At 42.7% G+C, this 20,323-nt stretch overlaps 2 protein-coding genes across 4 annotated transcripts in view; one reads left to right on the top strand and one right to left on the bottom strand.

Moving 5' to 3' along the window:
• Positions 1 to 20,323, top strand: part of LOC308385794 (uncharacterized protein) — a 33,907-nt gene that overhangs the window by 9,395 nt on the left and 4,189 nt on the right. For 2 of the 3 annotated variants that reach the window (XR_013969647.1, XR_013969648.1), the window contains 11 exons: positions 1,132 to 1,198; positions 2,760 to 2,859; positions 8,792 to 8,917; positions 9,440 to 9,629; positions 9,981 to 10,075; positions 11,837 to 11,924; positions 12,460 to 12,629; positions 12,709 to 12,861; positions 13,538 to 13,693; positions 13,868 to 13,976; positions 19,688 to 19,794. Coding sequence is in view for 1 of the 3 variants with exons in the window: in XM_080864932.1 (XP_080721058.1) it covers positions 1,132 to 1,198; positions 2,760 to 2,859; positions 5,251 to 5,264 (181 nt within the window). In the remaining 2 variants the exon portion in view is untranslated. Of the gene's footprint in view, positions 1 to 1,131; positions 1,199 to 2,759; positions 2,860 to 5,250; positions 5,303 to 8,791; positions 8,918 to 9,439; positions 9,630 to 9,980; positions 10,076 to 11,836; positions 11,925 to 12,459; positions 12,630 to 12,708; positions 12,862 to 13,537; positions 13,694 to 13,867; positions 13,977 to 19,687; positions 19,795 to 20,323 lie in introns of those variants that run through there. The other variant, XM_080864932.1, reaches the window with a different exon arrangement.
• Positions 8,925 to 19,786, bottom strand: lipib (lipase, member Ib). Its single transcript, XM_080864933.1, has 10 exons — positions 19,680 to 19,786; positions 14,601 to 14,992; positions 13,840 to 13,948; positions 13,546 to 13,647; positions 12,726 to 12,815; positions 12,473 to 12,640; positions 11,829 to 11,918; positions 10,008 to 10,116; positions 9,433 to 9,606; positions 8,925 to 9,047 (listed from the first exon to the last, which is right to left on the bottom strand). The coding sequence occupies exons 1-10, from the start codon at positions 19,729 to 19,731 to the stop codon at positions 8,963 to 8,965; spliced, it is 1,371 nt and encodes a 456-aa protein (XP_080721059.1). The 5' UTR covers positions 19,732 to 19,786; the 3' UTR covers positions 8,925 to 8,962.

Below are 20,323 nucleotides of genomic sequence, written 5' to 3'. Positions count from 1 at the left end.
ACTCTGGTCACGAGCGTAGCAAGGAGTGAGATCATTACTGGAGAGCTGAATGGACATCATGATGTTAGTTGTTGGTTTTTGTCCTCTAGTCACATGCTGGATGGCATGTGCATGTACTTTTTAGGTTGATTAAACATCTGTGCGGCAGGTCAAAGTACAGTCTCCTTATGGGGAAACATCCCTGCACCCCAAATTATGGCAAAAAAACAAAAATAAACAAACGTGAGTGAAGTCAGTAAACATTCCTTTGAGCTCCACGAATCAATAACTCATAAGATAATGTTGTAAAAACTTGGTCCAAGCTCCACCAGTAGCTCTGATTTCACGCTGCAGCCCACTGCACTGAGTTTCTGTTGTTTACACATTTTTATTAGCATTATTTATTAGCCTGTAGGAGCATAAAAATGGTCCTTTTTTAACAAAGAGTCAAATGGATTTGTTTAGCTTGGAGCTGAATGTCTTTTGGAGTCACTCGAAGAACTCTTCAAAATAAAATGACCTCAGTTTGTCACAAACAGCATGAGACAAAGAAAACATGTGAAGAAGTCAAACAGGAAGTGAGCTCCCAGTGAGCCAGGCTTTATTTATTAAGCTGATTTTTGGTATTCAAGGTGTTTTACCTGTGGTCATGTCATGTGACCTGACCTGCAGTAGGGCTTTTATTCTTTCTTGTGGTTTTCATCAATGGCTCAGTGGGATGATAATGGATAGCTGCCCCTTTAGCAGGCTGCACCTGGTGTCTGAAAGAAGAGTCGACGCATGTATTAAAAAGATGTTTGTTTGCCTCCAGATGTCTTCTGCACATTGACATTTGACTCACTGTTGTGTTAATATAACTGTCATACTGTACCAGCTGCACTTTAAAACAACCACCGTGGGCCAACATGCTGTACAGAGGAGTAAACGCATAAAAACAGCAACGAAAAAGACCAAAAATAAATAGAATACAATAAAATCAACACGTCAAAAGCCAAAGACAAGATGTGGAGAAGGTTGAGGGCCATCCAGGCTTTAATGTCTTTAGGACACTTGAGTACAGTCAAGCACAATATCCTTCAGTTTTAACTGAAGTAAAGTTTCTTTTATTCTTGTCACTGATTAAATAGTTTTGAAATGTGTTTTTGTTGTCAGTGATCCAGTAATGGGATACAGTGACAAGATGCCTCATGTGGACCACAGGAGACGAGATGGAAGCACGGTGAGCATTAAGAGCCAGGTTACAGCGAGTCTCACCTGGCTTAGTCATGTGACACGTTTGGTGATGACTTCCTGAAAAGGTCAAAGTGGGCGTGTCCCAATCCAGGGGCTTCATCCTTTGAACGCTTGAAGTCTGAGGCTGTTAAATGGGACGGTCTAGTTTACGATGTGCTGCTCAAGTTGCCTAGAAATCCTTAGACTTTCCGCCAGAAGTGTTTTAAACAGCAAAGGCTGAAATGAATTAAATTTTGTATTTAATTTATTTATTTTTTTACTTTTACTGATTTTTTATTTTTATTTTTGCCATGTTAAGTATCTTAAGCTGGGATTAGCTGATGTGTCTAACCCTTTAAAGCCGATCGGAGCGGGCACGCTCCGTTTTGCGTAACTATTTTTAAATCCCGGTAGCTCTGCAACCACGTGAGCTAGCGCAATAATGGTTTTTGCATATGAAACCGGAAGAGTTGTACTTACATCTTATGCCATCAGCTTGTCCTCGGTCACGGTTTCCTTCCACATAAAGCTTTGCAAAAACTTCATAAAAAGCACTTGCAGCAACAAAAACATAATATTCCAGAAACACGCTTTGCCGATCCGATCAGCTGTTCGTAACACTTCCTACGTCGGAACAGACGTCAGCGCAAACTATCGCATGTCTGCCATTTCCTGCCCAAAACGCGGAAATGTAGTTTTTTACCTTCAGGGCTTTATGAGCCTATACTGTTGTTTTTAAAAGTTATGTTTGACTTTATGACTTTCTGTGTTGTTTCTGGGATGCTGAGGACTCATATTGCACTGCTGGAAATAGTTTATTTTGATACACATGCTGTTTTTTTTGCAAATTTGCACTATAATATTTATTTTAGTTTTTCCTGCAGTGTATAAAAATTGGTGTATTTCAAAAACAAAACCATGAAGACACTTAAAATAAATGTCCTGTGGTGGGAAACTAGTTTGTGCAACTTTTTTGTATTTACAGTTTTCAGGGATGAGCCTCTTAAATTTCTCTAACTAGAAATATATGTTAAAAAAAACAAAATCGATTTTCATTTTTTTGTAGTTTATTGCACTTTTTTGCAATTTATGTAATTGCTATGCACGTAATGCAGACATATTATTATAATTTGGGGTTTAATGGTTGTATTGATGTATAGCAACTTGAAATGCTCCCACAAATGGCTCCACAGCATGTAAAAAATATAATATAAGCTCTGGCGGACTTGGTTCTGTGGAAGGTCTTAAAGGGATAATTAAAACCTTAGAGCAGTGAAACGTGTCCCTGTTTCAAATACAGAGCTTCAGTAAAGATTCAGGGCACATATTTCTGTTTCATATCATTTCAAATCTCCATCTCAAAGACAATTTTTACAGTGTCTATATGGAGGTATTGTATATACAAGAGACAAATATTGTTCTTTTAATATATTGGTGTCACTGTGTTTGTCTTATATGACTAAAAAGAAAATTCACAAGCTATAAAAGCTTAATGTAATCGTCCCTTGAAGGACGCCGTCCCTGAACTGGGTCACTGCCAGTGACTTGGGTCTTTTTCTGCTCCACAGGGACCGAGGAGAGGAGCTCTGAACAGGCTGAACGCAGGCGCCCAACACGGGAACAGTCGCTTCAGCTTTCAGAAACAGAACTTCCGCAACAGCTCTGCAGGTAAATTTAACAAGATGGCTAAAAGAAATGAAAAGTGAGTGGCTGATCCTCCTCACTGCTCATATTCTCAGGGTTTAAGGTCGTCTGACACTGATGGTCATTTCTGTGGTGAATAAATATTGTTTTTAACCAAAGCCACACACCAGCTCTCATGTTAAAAACATATAAGAGAAAAAAGTTTTCTTTTAAAAAGATCACCTTTTTCCTTCCGTACAGCATGTGTGCTCGTGTTGCTGTCACCAGCAGAAGCTCCTCCCTCTTTTTTTGTTGTTGTTTTTTTTTTTTGCCTGTCCCGTTTGGCTCTTTTGCATCAGAATTGTTGTCTAAAGGCAAAGAAAGATGCCCAACGGATTTACTTTACCAAATTGACCATCCCAGCCTTGCCGTAATGGTCCATTTGATTCACCTTTTATTGTTTATTTTATTTTCACTTACTGAATACGGGACAGACTTGACTGGGGGAAAGAAGGGGAGAAAGAAAGAGAAACAGCTGAGAAGAGGGACGGGGGAGAAGGGCAAAAGACAAAAACCAACAGAACGGGCAGAGAAAAAAAAATGCATATATCAATCACCTGGATCACCTGCTGAGAAAGAAAAAAGAAAGCAAGCAGAAGAGAACAAGAGTAATAGAATAAACAACATCACAATGATATATGGGAATATGACAGTAAATAATAAATGTTAAACATTATTGTGCAGCACATAAGATCAACAGAACACAGTGTGCTTTGAGGTAGGAGCCAAAAAAGGTGTAGTTTGTGGGTGTGATCACCCGTGTGTACACCTGTGAGCATGGACGCGCTTGTTTTTTGTTTTTTAAAAGGTTCCTTCATGTAATAATCTGCTAGAGGGTGTGGGGGGGCCACAGCCCCGTCCTCCAGGGCATGAAGCAGGTGTGGAGGAGATCAAAACTCCAGACATCCAGAGGCCCCCAGAACACAAGAGACCAAGGAAGACCAACAGAGGGGCAGCTGCGCCACTGTCCCAGAAAGAGCTGAGGAGAGTCCCAGATGAGGGCTCACTCAGCAGCCGCGGAGCAGAAGCCAGGGGGAGTTGCAGTGACGCGCCCGTGAGCTCCGCCGGCAGCCAGCCGCGCCTGAGTGACCGAGCCCCAGGCCGAGAGGCCGGGGGCACCCCACCTCCGAAGTGGCCCGAGCGAGCCCCAGGCTCCAGGCCCCGATAAGCGGCCGCCAAGGAGTGAGCCGGTGTGTACCTGGACGCCCATCCCCGGACACAAAGAACCACCAACGCACCGATGTCTGAGGGGGTCCGCCACTGGCAGGGGAAGTGGTGGTAGGGGGAGATAGGCCTCCAAACCTTGGAGGGCCTAAGATGTCCCCAGAGAGGTGGTGCCTGACACCCAACCTGACATATAGACACAGACATACAGGCACACACAGATACAAACATCCATTCCCACCCTCATGCTCTCATATGCACTTACTCCACACTCGACCAACGTGGAGACAGACATAAAGAGACGTTGTACACACGATCACACTCCCCAAGCGTGTGCCCCCGCCCCTGGAGGGGGGAACTGCACCCAGACCCAGGTGGTGTTTCCCTTTTCCCTGCGGTGGGGGGAGGCAGACCGCCCCGACTCCGCAGCAGCAGGAAGGCTCCACACTCCAGACCGCAGTCGGACGGCCAACTCCTCCTCCTAGTCCTAGCCCCCCTGCTCCAGCAGGTCGCAGAGAATGGGGGTGAGAGAAGACTCCAAACCTCCCTCCACCCGCTCATTGTAGTGTTGATGCATGTGTGTTCTAAGGTGCATTTAAAACCCAGGAGGGCATGGAGCTACCTGCCAGAGAGCAGCAGGTAAGCGCATGGTCCCTCCTGCTAGCCCTCAATGTCTACGTGTATTTAAAATTGAGAGGTGGGCAACGATGCCAGGGGTGGGGTGTACACCCTGATGGTACTTTGGACTCCGTGTATCATGCCCACCCCCAAGATCCTATATGTATGTGTAATGAGAGTGTGAGTAATGTGAATGTCTAAGTTGTGGGATAAAATTGAGGCAGAGGCAGCCAGTCTTTATTCTGACTGCCTCCACCTGGAGCTGGTTGTAAAGCTGCTGAAAGGCAGACGTCACAGCCGTTGTGTAACGGACCTTAAGCTCCTCCCCTTCTCCCTGCCTGTCTAAGGCGCTCGGTTAGTGGGATATTCCCTCTGAACTTTACCCTGCTGACACATTTTAATCAAAGGTGGTTTCCTCACCCGCCCACACAGATCAGCTTCCTGGATCTCGTCCAATCCAGTCTTCTCGCCTCATCTCTTTCCAGTTCGACCAGTTGAATCCTTGTTTTTTTGGTTTATTCTTCACCCCCCTATTAGCCTGGAGTTTCTTTCCTTTTTTTGTCTGACCTCATCTTTCTGTCCCCACCTCCACAGGTCCAAACTGGTGACCGGGCTCCTGGAGTGGTTTCCGTTTGCATTTATAAAACCAGCCGTTCTCGGGCCGACCTGCGTCCATGGTAACATGTCGGATGTGAAGAGGCCTCTGCTGTGCCGGTGTTTTTGCGACGGACGCAGCAGACTGAGAGATGAAGTAGAAAAATGTGAAATGCTGATTCGTGCAGCGCTGGTCTGTGTTTGCACCTGTTATGTTGCTTCTTCTCCCTCATAATTTGATTTGAAACCATTTCAAAATGTCTTTGTGTTGTTGGTGAGAGTCTGAGAGTTTCCTCACGAACAGGCTCGTTTTTACCCGTCCCTGAAAGTCTGTTTGTAATGAACATTTCTGTGTTTTGGTGACAGGTTTTGTTCTTTGTCCTTGTTCTGTGTACACATTTCACGCTGCTCGCCGAGCGGTGCTGAACAAATAAAACGTTTGTTTTTAAATCGTGTCTGTCGCTTGATTTTAAAAGTTACATTTTATTTCTGAGGGAACCCGTACGCAGAAAAACATATTTGAGTCGTTGGGGTTTTGAAAGCGTTCAAACTTGTTGAGAAGGACAAACGAGTTAAACTGTGCTTAAAGTGAACCTGTGTGCTCAGCCAGAGTGACATCATTAACCACACTTAGGGACAAACGCTCCTCAGCTCCCAGTCAAAGACGCACCGAGGGTTAGAAGAAAATGGTCCAAATAAATCAGCTTTTTCTCTTCACACATGTTCTGGCATCCATGAAAAATGAGGTTTAGTAAAATCGGCAAACACAGAAATCCTGAAAAATGTGTCAGTGTTGTGTCGACATGCAACCGACAGCAAAGAACCAATTTTAAATGATATCTTTGCTTCTAGCAGCCTGTCACAAAAACGTCGTTTGTTTGGATTTTTTTCCTTGAATGTATTTTTTTAAGCCAAAGATCGATTAACAAACAGCTGCTAGTTGCAAACTCAGAATAAATAAATAAGGAAACTGAACAAGCAGAGGCAAAAGAACAAAAACGGAACAAACCTGTACAGCAGATGTCTACACTCATGTCCTTTAAATGTAGGAAAAGTCCAGCAAAGCTCTGAGTGATGAGTCCAAATTTGAAATTTTAAGTCACCGGCAGTATGTTTGGAGGTCAGGAGCTGCAGCCATCTGTGAAACACTGCGAGGGTCATATTTGTGGCTCAGTTTCAGCCAGCAGCGTTGGTGATCACGTCACAATCGATGCAGAAAAGTGCCTGTCGGATTTTGATCCACCCTGCGAGACCATCTGGAAAGCATCTGATTGGTAAAGTCTTCATTTTTAAGCGTGACCCCAAACACAGCACTGTCAGTCATGGATCAGCCTCCCCAGTGTCCGGACCTCAACATGATCACAAGAACAGAAACATCCAAAGAAGAGCTTTGAATGTTCTTCATTAGCCCGGAGGACTGTTCCTGAACACTACTTAAAGAAATACCTGAGAGCGTTCAGGCTGTGGTCATACAAACACTGAGTTTCAGGCTTGTTATAATTGGTATATGTACATATGTACATGGACTATATTTCCAAATAGGTTTACATGTTTCAATAAATCATCTATTTTACTACTGAAATGTAAAGAAATGAGCGTTGGCTTGAGAATTTGGACGAACGTAATATGAAGTCTGAGTTTGATTATCAATGATAATTATTATTATCGGCATAAACCTTTAAAAAAATGTTCTTTAAGTCAGTCTTTCGCTGTGCTCTGCAGCAGCTTTAACTTGGGACCAGTGTGGTGTGGAAGTTGCCGTGGTTACGCAGACTTAATTTCATTTACAGGTTCAAAAAGACAGTCAAAGCAAATACATCTGGTCTTTGATGGTATAACAAGTTATTTATTTCAAACAATGTGAGAATACATAAAAAAGTAGAGCTGAGGTTTTAGCGCTGAAACATTTACTGAGTAAAACCTGCTCAATGCTCTTCTACGTTACCAACTACTTCTAACTGTATATACACATGTCTACAGTCACATATCACATGACCCCGAGCTCCGGCGCCACAACAAACTGTGCGGCTTAGCGTCGCTGTGAGCAAAGGTCATGGCAGCGTCACAGTTCAGGCAGCAGCGAAGAGATAATCCGTCTCCAAACGGATCTTTTTAGAGCGCTCGCTTTACGTGTGCAGCAGGAGGGGGTCTGTGAGGAGCTCAGACAGAAACGCTCGAGAGCTGCTGGTAGAAAGGCAACGAGGAAGAAGGAGAAGCAAAACAGGTCACCAGAGAGCAGCGTTTAGTGCAAGACCTCACCGGTCACATGGCTCAGTGAACGCTCTTCAGTGGGTTTAACGCCTCAGCACTCAGTGTGTCTGATGAGATTTTGGGAGTTTTCTACATCATCAGTGGGATCCCCCCCCTGAAAACCTAAATAAATAAATACACAATTAAATTTTAGTCAATAAATTACAAAAATGATTTTGAATTGTGGCAAATGACATAATTATGTGTGGCAATTATTTCATGGTTCATGCTTTAAAGGGGAGATGTTCTTTGGGCAGTTTTAGGCAGAGAACCATGTGATCATGAACTCAGGAGATCAGAAAGCTTAGAAGCAATGATGAAAACATATTACAGGTAATCACCGCACCTGAGAGTGCCGCAGGAAAGCTTCTTTCCATGAATCCAGATTTTATGACATTATACTGTTTAAAAGCTCCTTTGTAAACTCTGTCCCTGCCACTCGATGTCAGTGACAAACTCGCAACATTTACAAAAAGTAATCTAAATGTTTTTCCTTCTGCAAATGTGTCGTCTTCAAACACACAGATAAATTCTGCATTTCCTTGTGGACAGTGTGAGTTTCACAGCAGGTGAACTGTAAGAGTGAGATGTTTTTTATGTTGTCATTTGTGCTTAGAAATATATAATCGTTTGCATGCTGATCAAAGTCACATCCTTATTAGGTCTGATAAGACTGTGTGAGAGGAAGCAGCCTTGACGTTGTAATTCCATTATAGCTGTTGATACCAGACTGTTCTGTTTCTTGATGTGCAAGACTTCACACCTTTACATGTGTATTTGAGATATGACCTATTGCAACTTCCTGTTTTTATAGTTTAGTAAGACGCTTACTTCTACTACTTCTATGTCTATGTATAGTATGGCTGGAAACACACACACACATGCACCTACACACACAGAATACAGACACTGATGTTGTTCAGATATGACTGTTTGAGAATGTCCTGTGTATTTGTAATTGCATATTCATGAATGATTGCTTGCTGAGAATAACAAGGGCTGTAGCGAAGGAATCAGTTGAAGTTGGCTGAGTTCAGGTGAAGGAATCTTTTCCTCAACTTTGGCTGACTTCCCTCGCGAGCCACAAACACGGAGAGTGCCTTCTTGCCTTGTTTGTCGTGCAGTTGTTGGTCTCGCGTTCCAGCGGGTTTTGTGCCCAGATAAACCCAACATGAACGCAGACCGATGAAGCTCAGCAGCAGCTTCTTCCAGAATCTTGTTAAAAATCTCAGTTTTCTTGTAGCTTAACATAACTTTAATTAGCTTTCATCCTCCTGTTTGTTAAAACCAGGAGTAATCCACAGCACGGCGAGGAGGCTGGCAGCTCTCCTGTGTGGGCCCCCGCAGGTCCGCCTGGTGGGATGGGAGAGCCTGTAGCACCCAGAGGACGCCCGAGGGTCCTCTAATAGGATTACAGGTGAGTCCGATGGGTTTCCAAAGAGGGAATTAGGCTGTGTTAAAGTCAGAGGCGGGAGCCGCAGGGCAGAGGCCGAAACGCCACCTCTATGTTCTCCTCCATGATGATGTCGAAGCGGCACATCAAAGGCCTGAAGGAGAAAAAAATGTATCTGTTAATACAAACTGTAGCCTTTGAAGTGGACTTATTCTGCTTTTCCTTCGTCTCCTGTTCCAGTGCAATATCAAACATGGCCAAAGTGTCAAATAATGTCGGCGTATTTACAGGTAATCCCAGTTTTTTTGTATATATATGTGTACATATATATATGTATATATATGTACACATATGTAGCCTACGTCTCCTTAAAGCCTACGTCTCCTTAGAGGCGTAGGCTTTGGAGAACAACAGTTTAGTTTTGTTTCCTTTTAGGATGTCATAGGTCAGACTGAGAGAGACACCTCCACATAGATTTTGAGACAGTTTATCTTCTAAGACTGGTTCCTATTCAGAAACACTAAAACTGATCCACCGACCTCTCAGGAAGCTCCAGTGGCGTGAAGCGGACTCGCAGCAGCCGGATTTTGTAGCGAGGCCCGATGACGTTGCCGGTGTTGATTCGTAGGGAGATCTTCTGGATGTGCTGCAGATCCTCATCGAACTGGGCCAGCAGCCGCGTGGAGGTGTACTGCTCAAACCGGAGCAGCTTACTGTGCGCAGAGACGAGGAGACCGTAAGGTTTAACTCATTAATTTAAAGTCTGTATTTGTGTGTTTATGTTGGAAAACAAGAAACAAAAAACTGAAAGATGACTTTTATCTCCTTTGCTAAGATTATCTATCTATCTATCTATCTATCTATCTATCTATCTATCTATCTATCTATCTATCTATCTATCTATCTATCTGTCTGTCTGTCTGTCTGTCTGTCTGTCTGTCTGTCTGTCTGTCTGTCTGTCTGTCTGTCTGTCTGTCTGTCTGTCTGTCTGTCTGTCTGTCTGTCTGTCTGTCTATGTCATTAAAGTCTTCATTGACTCAGAATTAAAATTTAAAGTCAACTATTTTCCTGCTTTTCATAAATCCAGTCTGTGTGAAACAGCAGAAAGACTCACTGGTCTATTCGGGCCTCTGTGACGTTCCTGCCGCTGTGCAGCCGGATGTAGACGACCCCCCAGCGCAGGTACTGGTTCCATGTCACCATGTCCACTCTGTACATCAGCTCTGACACACACGGGACACACACAGCGTTACAATCCAACAAAACACTCAATCATCACTCAATCATCACTCCTTTCTGTTAAAAGGTCCTAAAATATTTTTTCTTAAAAAAGTCCAAGCACATATTGTAGGTGGGGTCCCACAGTGGGGTCAGCATCCACAGAGTCCAAATCCTTCTTTAACTCTCTGATGTCCAAGTCCTAACCTCAAATCCTTAACTCTGTGCTCACGTAAATATTGTGATATAGAGTGATTTATTTTGGTTTTTTGAAATTGTTCTTTCAAGTTCTGACAGTCAGAGTACAAAATCATAATAATCATTCTTGTCGACGCAAATTTAAACTCTTAATAAAATAATTACATTATAATTTAAAGTCAAATCCTGTTTTTACTGCTGAAATCAAACCATTTGGGACATTTACTGAACCAGCACATGCTACAGTGCTGTGCTTTTAATCTGGCTATAGGTGGTTGCTAGGCAACATGATACATCACGCGTAATGAAAGTTTTGTCAATATATTATTAAATATATTAAAATGATACAATGCTTTTCTAAGGTTACAGGTGCATTAACACTATGACTGAGCCAGTTTAGCCCGCTGATTGGTGGTTGCTAGGGAACACAATAACGTAATAATACCTGATGTAGATACGAACCATCAGGGCCTAAGTTTGGTTGATCAAGTTCTGCTTGTGTGGCAAACAGACAGGAAGTGCATTTATTTATGTGAAATTTAAAGGCCCAAAAGAGTCTAGTCTGACCTGTGCAAAAGAAACAAAACCTGTGTGGCAAGATCATTTTAAACCTTGTTTTTGGGACAAATTAATCACATTTAGGACGTCCCTGGCTTGAGGTTATGCCTTTCTTTTCATTTAGTTAGCAGCTTCAAAATTGCGGACCCCCATCACGGCGCCAGCTGCAGCCTCAAGGCTGGAGCCAAACAATCACTCCCTGATAACGACTGCGTTTAGACTGTTCTTCCCATTCCATGCAAGGCCACCTGGGTTGGCTGGAGGACTGTTTACTTAGCCTGTCGGGGCGAAGGACACTGTCTCAGCTGAACTCTGGACACACACACACACATACACTGATATGCACACACTCATCCCCCCTCCCTTTCCAAATGCCTTCGACGCTTGTGCCCTACCGGAGAAGATGGCAGTCGACTGGACCAGCGCAGACACGCTGCAGGACCGGATGCGCTGTCTACAGCGGCTCTCTCTTACCCTTTACCCGCCCCTGTTGCTTGTCTTGTGTTTCTATGGTGTATTGATAGTCATGTGCTTTTTGTGCTGAGGTGTTTTTTCTGTTATCAAACTGTTCTCCCACTAGGAGCTCAGTCTGAGTGGAGTTTTTTTCTCCTCCTCTTACCTCATGTTATGTATTTTCGTTGTTTTTTTCCTATCAGCCTACCTTTCTGACATGTCTCCTCAATGTGATGTTTGTGTAAAGTTGGTCAGAAGGTTCCTTTGTAAGTGCGCATGCGCCATTAGCGTGCTGCCTGCTGTAACCCTAATTTCCCTCGGGATTAATAAAGTATTCTGATTCTGATAACCACCAGGGCAAGTCTGTGCTGCAGCTGCGACTCACTATAGGAGGACGTCGCTCCCAGTGTTAGGGGCATTGAACGCATCCTACAGCGAAATTCCATTCTTTTCAAAGTCTGCTTCACCTGAGACGTGAATTTTTATGAGGTTCGTGTGTCATACTTACTCTTGTAGGGCAGCGCGTCGGTGGTGCTGAAGAAGACTTTGGTCTGTCCGAGCTGCTGCAGAGTCTCCCTCCACGGGCTGACGTCATAACCTGCAGGTGAAGCGTACAGGTGTTAAGATCAGGTGCCTGATAGATGTCCAGCATCTTAATGAAACAAATACGAACACTTTCTGTGAGTTACTGGTCGCTAAGTAGCAGGTTATCACTGACGACTAGCTCATCAGCGCCCCCTGATGCACCCCAGCAGACCTGCAGCTAATTTCTGTGAACAGGCTTCTTTAAATCTGCGCTGTTTAAAGCTTCAGAACCAATAGGTGTCGTCACAATGGTGGCTCCATCTTTTATATACAGTCTATTAGTCTGCAGCCGAGATCTAATTCTGTTTTCTCTGAAGCATCACTTAAATTTAGATTCCTTGAAATGCGTGCAGAATCGCACGTAGAGCAAATTTAAACTCAGATGAACTTTCCTGATTGAGACGATGGAAAACTTGCTCACTTATTAAGCCAAGTTCTGGATTAACGGGATTAATTGCAGAGTATTTATCTGCAGGGGAAGAACAGCTTTTGTAAACATTATGTAGCAGGAGATTGATTATTTTCTTAATCGTTTCCCTCTCACGGTCATTCAGTGTCAGCACCCACCGAGTATGGGGCAGGAGGCCGGTTTGAAGGTCTCGCACTGCAGACAGCGGGCGTCCAGGAAGTCGCTGTAGGACGAGCAGGGGTAACCGGTGAGGGTGCAGGTTCGGTTCAGAGCGCACAGGAACAGGAAGACGGAGCGCTGATGGTCACACACAAAGTAAGATTTACCTGGAGGACAGAGATCACACTGCGCTCAGCACATGTGTGTTATTTAATGTGTGTGTGTGTCTCCCTAGTTTGTGTGTGGGCTCACCTGAAAAGATGGTTTTGGGACACCCCGGCTGGTCGGCGCCTCCGTTGGCGTAGAAGTCAATGTGGCCATGAGCTCCTCTCAGTCCAAAGGCTGCGCACGGAGAGCACAGTGTGTAACACAGCGACTCTTACATGAGGTCACGAAGGTTTATTGCTTTTTAATAAATACTTTCTAGGTTCATAGAAAGGTAAGACGTGTTAAATAATAACTAGAATTAATTAAAATTATATTAACATTTTCATTCAGTTATATAACTATATTTATATAACTTGCTACTAATAATTTAAGAAAAAAACAATGTTTATAAACAGAATTATCTCTACTTCTAATGCCAACCCTTTTTTATTAAAAAAAATGTGGAATATTTCCAAATAACAGTAATAATAATAGTAATTCATAATAATATTCATGCTTTTAGTTTATGTAAAAGCATATTAATACAAATAAGTAAAATATAATTAAATATATGTCTGAATAATTTATGATCAGTAAATACATGTATTCATCTATAAATAAAATGATTTATTGTAAAAGAAGGAAAGAGATTTGAATGATTTACCAGCTAATAACGTAAAAACATTTTTAGGGATGTGGGTCTGATCAATAGAAGATCCTATAAGAGCTGCTGTGACCTCACAGGCAACACTAGTGTTTGTAAATTAACAGATTTTGTTTATTGTTCCTCACACCATGACAACTAAAAGCTATTTATTTTCCAGTTGCTTTCTTTGTGTGTAAATGATCAAAGTAAAAAGGGTCAATATTAAAATGATATTAAATCACTATTTAAATTATTATTAATTCTGCGTTAGATGCTTACAGTTCATGTCGGTGTGAAGGACGTCCACAAACATGGCGTCCGAGGGGTCCAGCCTCTCCTCCGGCGTGGCCCTGGTGAACATCGGTCCAGCAGGGTCCAGACCTGGAGAAGAGGAAGGAAAGAAGGGAGGAAGGAAAGAAGCAAGGAGGTATGTGAGTGCTTTTGTAGTTTTCCGCCTGCTCACTCCACAGCGCTGCTTTCATTAAACTGAAAGGTTAAGAACATCTGTCATAAATACATGATAATGAAGTACATTTACTCGCATACTGCACCGCTCTGAGTACTTTATTTTACCTGTGATACGGCCAATCTTCCCCTTCAGGTTTGCTCCCACAAAACCAGCCAGGTGAGCTCCCAGACTGACGCCGATCAGGTGAACTGAGCTCAGAGAGGCTCCTTCAGCCTGTGGGCACAAAAGCTCAGCGTTACAGGTGAGGTATAACTCTGTCATAAAGACCTTTTAAGTATACAGGATAATAAAGGACATGACAGAACTGCTGATTTTCACACAGACATGTCTTCTAATCTCTTTACTAAAATTTAATGTGCCCACACAGTGGCGGAAATACCAAAAGCACCAAAACTTAGATCCATTCTTAAGTACTTGAGGGACCTGTAACCTGGGAAATATTTAATACTTGTCATTTAAAAACATCTGTAGACTGGCTGAACTGGTAATTCTAGGCTTTGAGCCGGACTTCTTGGGTAGAGAAATGGATTTGGTGCCATTTAGAGCATTTTAATGTATGTTTCTGATAAATAACACATTAGTTGAATGAACAATCTGTCCAAAGTTTGTAAAGTTTTATGTATTCTGCTTTGTGTCTTTGCATTGCATTGGTACACTTTGCCAACTGAGACTACTAGAAACAACTTGAACCATGGCCACTGCTGGCTCTAATAATCCTAGATGGTGAGAACCGTGAAGCTAAAGTGGACATTCATATCTCAAACCTATGAGTGATGCTGCTTCTATTGGTCTATTGGTTCAACAATAGACTGCAGGATGATTACAGGAAGGGAAAATAAAGGTCTGGGCTGAAGGTCTGTCTCACCTCCATCGTCATGATGAAGCCCGTCAGGTTGAGAGCGGCCTCTCTGGTGTAACTCACAGCAGTGAAGTAGTTGAGGTTGGCTGCCCCTTTGTTCCAGTCCACCACGATGATGTTCATGTCTTCCTGCTCTGCTAGCAGGTGGACTATGTGGTTAATCCAGATAGGGGGCGCGCCGGTGGGCCGGTAGCCATGGATGACAAAGGCGGTGGGACGGGAGAGGCTGAAGAGTGGCTGGGAGGACAGGTGGTGGTGGTTCAGTTCGCGGCCACAGTCGAGGTTGGAGCGAGTGTAGAGCAGGAGCCGCACATACAGGGTGGTTCCCACGAAGCAGTGGGTCAGGTCGAGGTCGGTGAAGTTATCACAAGATTCGCCTGCTTCACTTTCCTCCTGGCCTGGAGTCACAACATGGAAGATCAGGAAGTTGTATTGCAAACTCAACTTTTACAGCTGAATTCAGGTTTTATGTAGAATTAAAATGAAAAACAGGTCCAAAGTTTCTACAGGCTACAGTGGGAATATTTGTTTCATCCATTTCAGTTTAGTAGATTTTTATATCGTTTTAAAGCTAAGGCACTAAAAAATTTCAAGGTAAAGAGTCAATGATACTAATGAGCCCCAACAATCAGTCTGACTTCTGTAGACCGCAGCTCTACAGGAATACCACTTTTTGTAGCTAAATAACAGCTTCAAGCAGACAGCCAGTGTCATCATCCTGGATGATTCACAAACTGAATCATAGATTCAGGCTGACATTAGAGGCACAATCCACAGACAGACAGTAACAGGTTCAAAAACTGAAACTGCAGCAGTTTGAAAGTCATTTCATTTTTTAGCTTCTTCACATTACTTTGGATTGTGTTAAATGAAAAATAAAGACTATTAATGACTCATTTTATGTTATTATGTAATAAATGGTTTTGAATTCAGATAATAGCCTATCTACTGACAGGTTTGCTAATTAGAGTTAATTAATTAATTAAAAGTAAGATTTAGTTAGTTAGCTTAAGCTAACTAGCTTAAGCCAAAATACTGTCATCAGCAGTGTTGTTTCATTTTACACACTCGTCCCTCTACAAATAAACCATAAAATAAAAAACATCTCAAACTGCTTGCTAAAACCAATGATTAATGTTGTGTTGCGGTCTACGTCTTAAATTAACATTAGCTACATGCTAAAGCTAGCTAGTCAGCTTTGTAGAATCAGAATCAGAATCAGAATGGGGTTTATTGCCAAATGTTGAGCAGGTTTACAACATTAGGAAATTGCTGTGGTGCTTCAGTGCAAACATAGTGTCATAAATAGCACTTAAATAGACATGAAAAAATAAAAGTAGGGATAAGAATTAAAAGTGCTATGTAGAAAGATATGTGCATGAGCTATACATGAGATATATACATGAGAATAAGAATTAAGAGTGCTACGTTGAAAGATATATACATGGGTGCAGGTGGTGATCAGTGCCCATCATGGAATGATGCAGTGAACACAGCGTAGGGTCATGTGTTAGTGGCGGGGACAGTCATACGGTTATTGTTCATGTGTTCAACAGCAGAGGGGAAGAAACTGTTCTTATGGCGAGAGGTTCTGGTGCGAATGGACCGGAGCCTCCTGCCTGAGGGGAGCAGGTCAAACAGACTGTGTCCAGGGTGAGAAGGGTCAGCTGAGATCCGAGCTGCACGCCGCAATGTCCTGGAGGTGTACAGGTCCTGCAGAGATGGGAGTCTGCAGCCAATCACCTTCTCAGCAGAGCGCACAACACGCTGCAGTCTCTGTTTGTCCCTGATGGTGGCTCCAGCGTACCACACGGTGATGGAGGAGGTGAGGATGGACTCGATGATTGCAGTGTAGAACTGCATCATCGTCCGTGTTGGCAGGTTGAATTTCTTCAGCTGCCTCAGGAAGTACATCCTCTGCTGGGCTTTCTTAATGACGGAGGTGATGGTGGGCTCCCACTTCAGGTCCTGGGTGATGGTGGTACCCAGGAAGTGGAATGAGTCCACAGAGGTGATGGGGGTGTCAGTCAGGATGATGGGGGGGAGTGGGGGAGTAGTTATATAAATGAGCTGATTTATGCAGCCAGTGACAAAATATAGGATTTGTTAGTGCCTTTTTTGAATTAATAAAGTGTAGACAGTCTCTGTAGTACTTCTTTTGTAGTTTGCAGAAACATTAGCCTAATATTAGCTTAACACAGATGCTATTTCTATTTTAGTAACAACTTTTGTCGGACCGCTACATGAATTGGGACTTGACAGTCTAAACCTTCTGGGACTGTATTCTCCTATTGAACTTGTTCCATCTCAGAGGAGAGATGAAAGGTATCTTTGTTTTCCATAATAATTTGTGAAAACTTCATCTGTCATAAATCACAGATAACTGAGCAAAGAAACTTTTTGAGCTCTTTTTTTTTTGCTAAATTTGGTCTGAATATGAAGTAGAAACATTTTCTTCTGCAAATATGATATAAAGTTGAGTTTAAAGATGGCCTGTTATGTTTTTCCTCATTTAATTTACACAAATAATCCCCAGTCTAAATGTACTGCTTCACACAGAGGGGACAGCCTTAGGCACAGAAGCCCCACCCATCTGATGCTTGAACCTTCTGATTAAAAGGGGCTTCCAATCACAGTGAGGGACGGAATAAATTCCTCGTTTCAGACAGACACAGGATGAATTGAGGGGCTACACTCAGGTCCAGTATGAGATAAATTAGGATTATTTTGCTCTCTGAACTTTGCAATACTATTGTAGATATATTTGTATATTTTATCTTTTTTGAATTGGGACTGCTCATATGTATATAGTGCCGCAGAACTGTGCACCTTACCGCCCCTCTCTTTTCCCACGTCTGCGCGTCTCATCGTACATGTGCATATTGACAATAAAAGGTATTCTATTCTATTCTATTCTATTCTATTCTATTCTAGTAAAGCTAAAAATGAGCTTAATGTCCACTTTAAACCCACACCTGATGGCAAGTGTTGTCTTGCGTGCCCTAGCTTATGTATTGCTAATTTCTTGACACATTTTCTGTCACTGGACTGATGCAATGACTGATATTTGTCCCCTACAAATATAAGAAGCATTTATTGACCCATGCAGGCAGCTCAAAATAAAACAACAGAGTGTAAATTTGGCTGTTGTTAGCCACCTTGTTTTTTTTTTGTTTTCTTTTAAGCACCCGGCTGTGAGAGAATGTTCTCATGACCAGGTCAAAGGTCATTAGATTAGTTTACAGTTCAGTGCACCTGTAAGCGCTTGGATCAGGTCTGTTTGTCCGATAGTGACGCTGGGTGTTAGTTTAGCCTCTTTAGCTCTGTGCTGATTAATCTCAGATAGCAGGGAGTCTCGTTAGCTTGTTTAAAGTGTCTGTAGCCTGCATGTTGTCAACTATACAGACTGTGAAGCACTTAGTGTAACTGGGTTATAACCATGCTTATTATTAAAAGGTTTGTTGTTTGTGAGCCCTTTCCTCTAAAGACACTCATTCATGATTATCACCATCCTAATACAGAGGCTTAAGAAACCCAGTAGAGCGTTTTTAATTAAATTAGGAGAAATAAGTGAATACTTGTGAGTCAATCTGGGCTGCACCTTTACAGTTTTTGCAATCTCAGAGCTCTCTACAATCTGCCCAAACAGGATATTTTTAACGTGGGAGTTTGTGGGGCTTGACTCGTGTTTTGGAGCCAGCCTCTGGTGGACATTAGAAGCATTGCAGTTTTTGGTAACAGTTCCCCAATTTACAACAGCAATAATCATGTTCACAGCCTTGTAGAAAACCAGGTTTCAGTTCCTTCCATCACCTGCACATGGGGTGAATCTTATTATAATACACCCATCTGGATACTGGAATTAGGGGCACCTGGATTGACAGGTGTCTTGACGCTGGAAGCTTTACCTGTTAACTGTTTGCTAAGCCTCACCTTTGCTGACTTGAGTCACTAAACTGGACCTCTGCACAGTGTTTGTGCTGCAAAAAGCCTGCACGAAGTCATCTCAGACTCAGTTAGCGTGCTAAATGTTAGACTTCATGACAGCACAATTAGAACAGACTGATCAAGTATAGAAATTATTTGAAAGAGTTGCCAGGAGAAAGGCTCTTCTCTCTAAAAAGAACGTGACAGTGCAGCTTAGGTTTGCAAAACTGGAGATGTTTGACCATAATGCACAGCACCACATTTGGAGAAAACCAATCATCACAAGCGCCTCATACCAGCTGTCAGCACGTAGGTGGAGGGCTGATGATTTGGGCACCGTGCAGTCAACCATGAACTCCTCTGTATACCAAAGTATTCTAGTCAAATGTAAGGCCATCTGTCTGACAGTCAAAGCTTGGCTGAAACTGGGTCATGCAACAGAGCAATGATCGCCAGCACAGCAGCACATCTACAACAGAGTGGCTGAAAAAGGAAAGAATAAAAGTGCTAAAGAGGTCCTAAAGAGAGCTGTGCATAGATGAATGTCCACAAACCTCAATCAACTGAAAAAACATTGTAAAGACTCCACAATCATGTGAGGCTAATAAAGCCAAACAGAAAACAGTTCATTCATATAGATTTATTACAGCTCTGCAACTGTGTCCATCTTTTATATACAGTCCAGATCAGTGTGCGTTATGAGTTGGGGGTTTGACTCCCTGTGTGAGCAGCTCTCCACACCTGAGCGCAACACTGCCCTCAATTGGATCAGGCTGCTATAAAAAAGCACTCATCCAATCAGCACCCACCCCACCCGGAACACACACACACACATGCACGCACGCACGCACACACACACACACACACACACACACACACACACACACACACATTAGTAAACTATATCAATGAGTGGATAACAGGCTGCTTATTGACTTTAACACCACCAGACGGAAACTCCTCACTGGAGCAGAGTCGGTGTTCACTTCTGTTCCTCACACTTCAATGAACTCTTTCTCACTCCACAAACACTCAGAATGTCTGTTTCTGTTTATTTAGACAAACAGACACAATTATTTTTAACTTTATCTTGAAGATAAAGCTGAGCATAAATCAGGTTTAAGCTTTTGCTCTGTCGGAAAACTGGACTTTTCTTACCTTTGCAGAGCACAAGGAGCCCCAGCAGAGCCAGGAGCTTGCGGGACAGCATCCTTTCCACGACCACAGTGACGCAGAGACAACGATCAAGCCGAGGAGACTCGCTGTGAGGAAGGTACGATGCAGTGTGAGGACAACTGAAAGGAGGAGGGACTGCTGAGAGAGAGAATAGGGGAGGGAGGGAGGAGAGAGGAAAGGGGGTGGTGTCTTTACTTGGATCAGTTTCTAGAAGAGTGGAGAGAGGAAAAAACCAATGATCGTAAGAACACTAAACAAATGAGATAAAGGGAAGGAGCATGAGCTGATGGAATGAGGAAAGAAAGGACAGAGGAAGGAGGATTTGATTTGTGGTGAAAGGAAAATAAAATCATGTAATGTGATTTAAAAACGGTGAAAGCTTCAGAGCTTCAGGGCAGACGATCACTTCATAATCCAGGAATTAAATTTTACAAAACCTGACACCTCCTTTAATGTTTAGCACAATGAGCTAAAATGTCCCTTTTTTTTTTTATATTTCTTTCAGTTAATAGAGTGAATAGAATAGAGAATCTCGCTTCCCAAGGGTGAAAAACATGGAAATCAATGATTCCAGAGGTGAAACAGCTGTTTCACCAAAATCATTTTCATTATATGTAAATAATTAT

Source organism: Rhamphochromis sp. 'chilingali' (assembly GCF_963969265.1).
Source record: "Rhamphochromis sp. 'chilingali' genome assembly, chromosome: 18".
Lineage (NCBI taxonomy): Eukaryota > Metazoa > Chordata > Actinopteri > Cichliformes > Cichlidae > Rhamphochromis > Rhamphochromis sp. 'chilingali'.
This window is presented reverse-complemented; position numbering and strand designations above follow the sequence as displayed.

Coding starts and splice junctions, on each gene's coding strand:
- lipib (XM_080864933.1), bottom strand. CDS start 19,731: ATGCTGTCCCGCAAGCTCCTGGCTCTGCTGGGGCTCCTTGTGCTCTGC. Junction 14,993..19,679: donor GCTCCTTGTGCTCTGCAAAG/GTAAGAAAAGTC, acceptor TTGTGACTCCAG/GCCAGGAGGAAAGTGAAGCA. Junction 9,048..9,432: donor CCACTGGAGCTTCCTGAGAG/GTCGGTGGATCA, acceptor TTTCTCCTTCAG/GCCTTTGATGTGCCGCTTCG.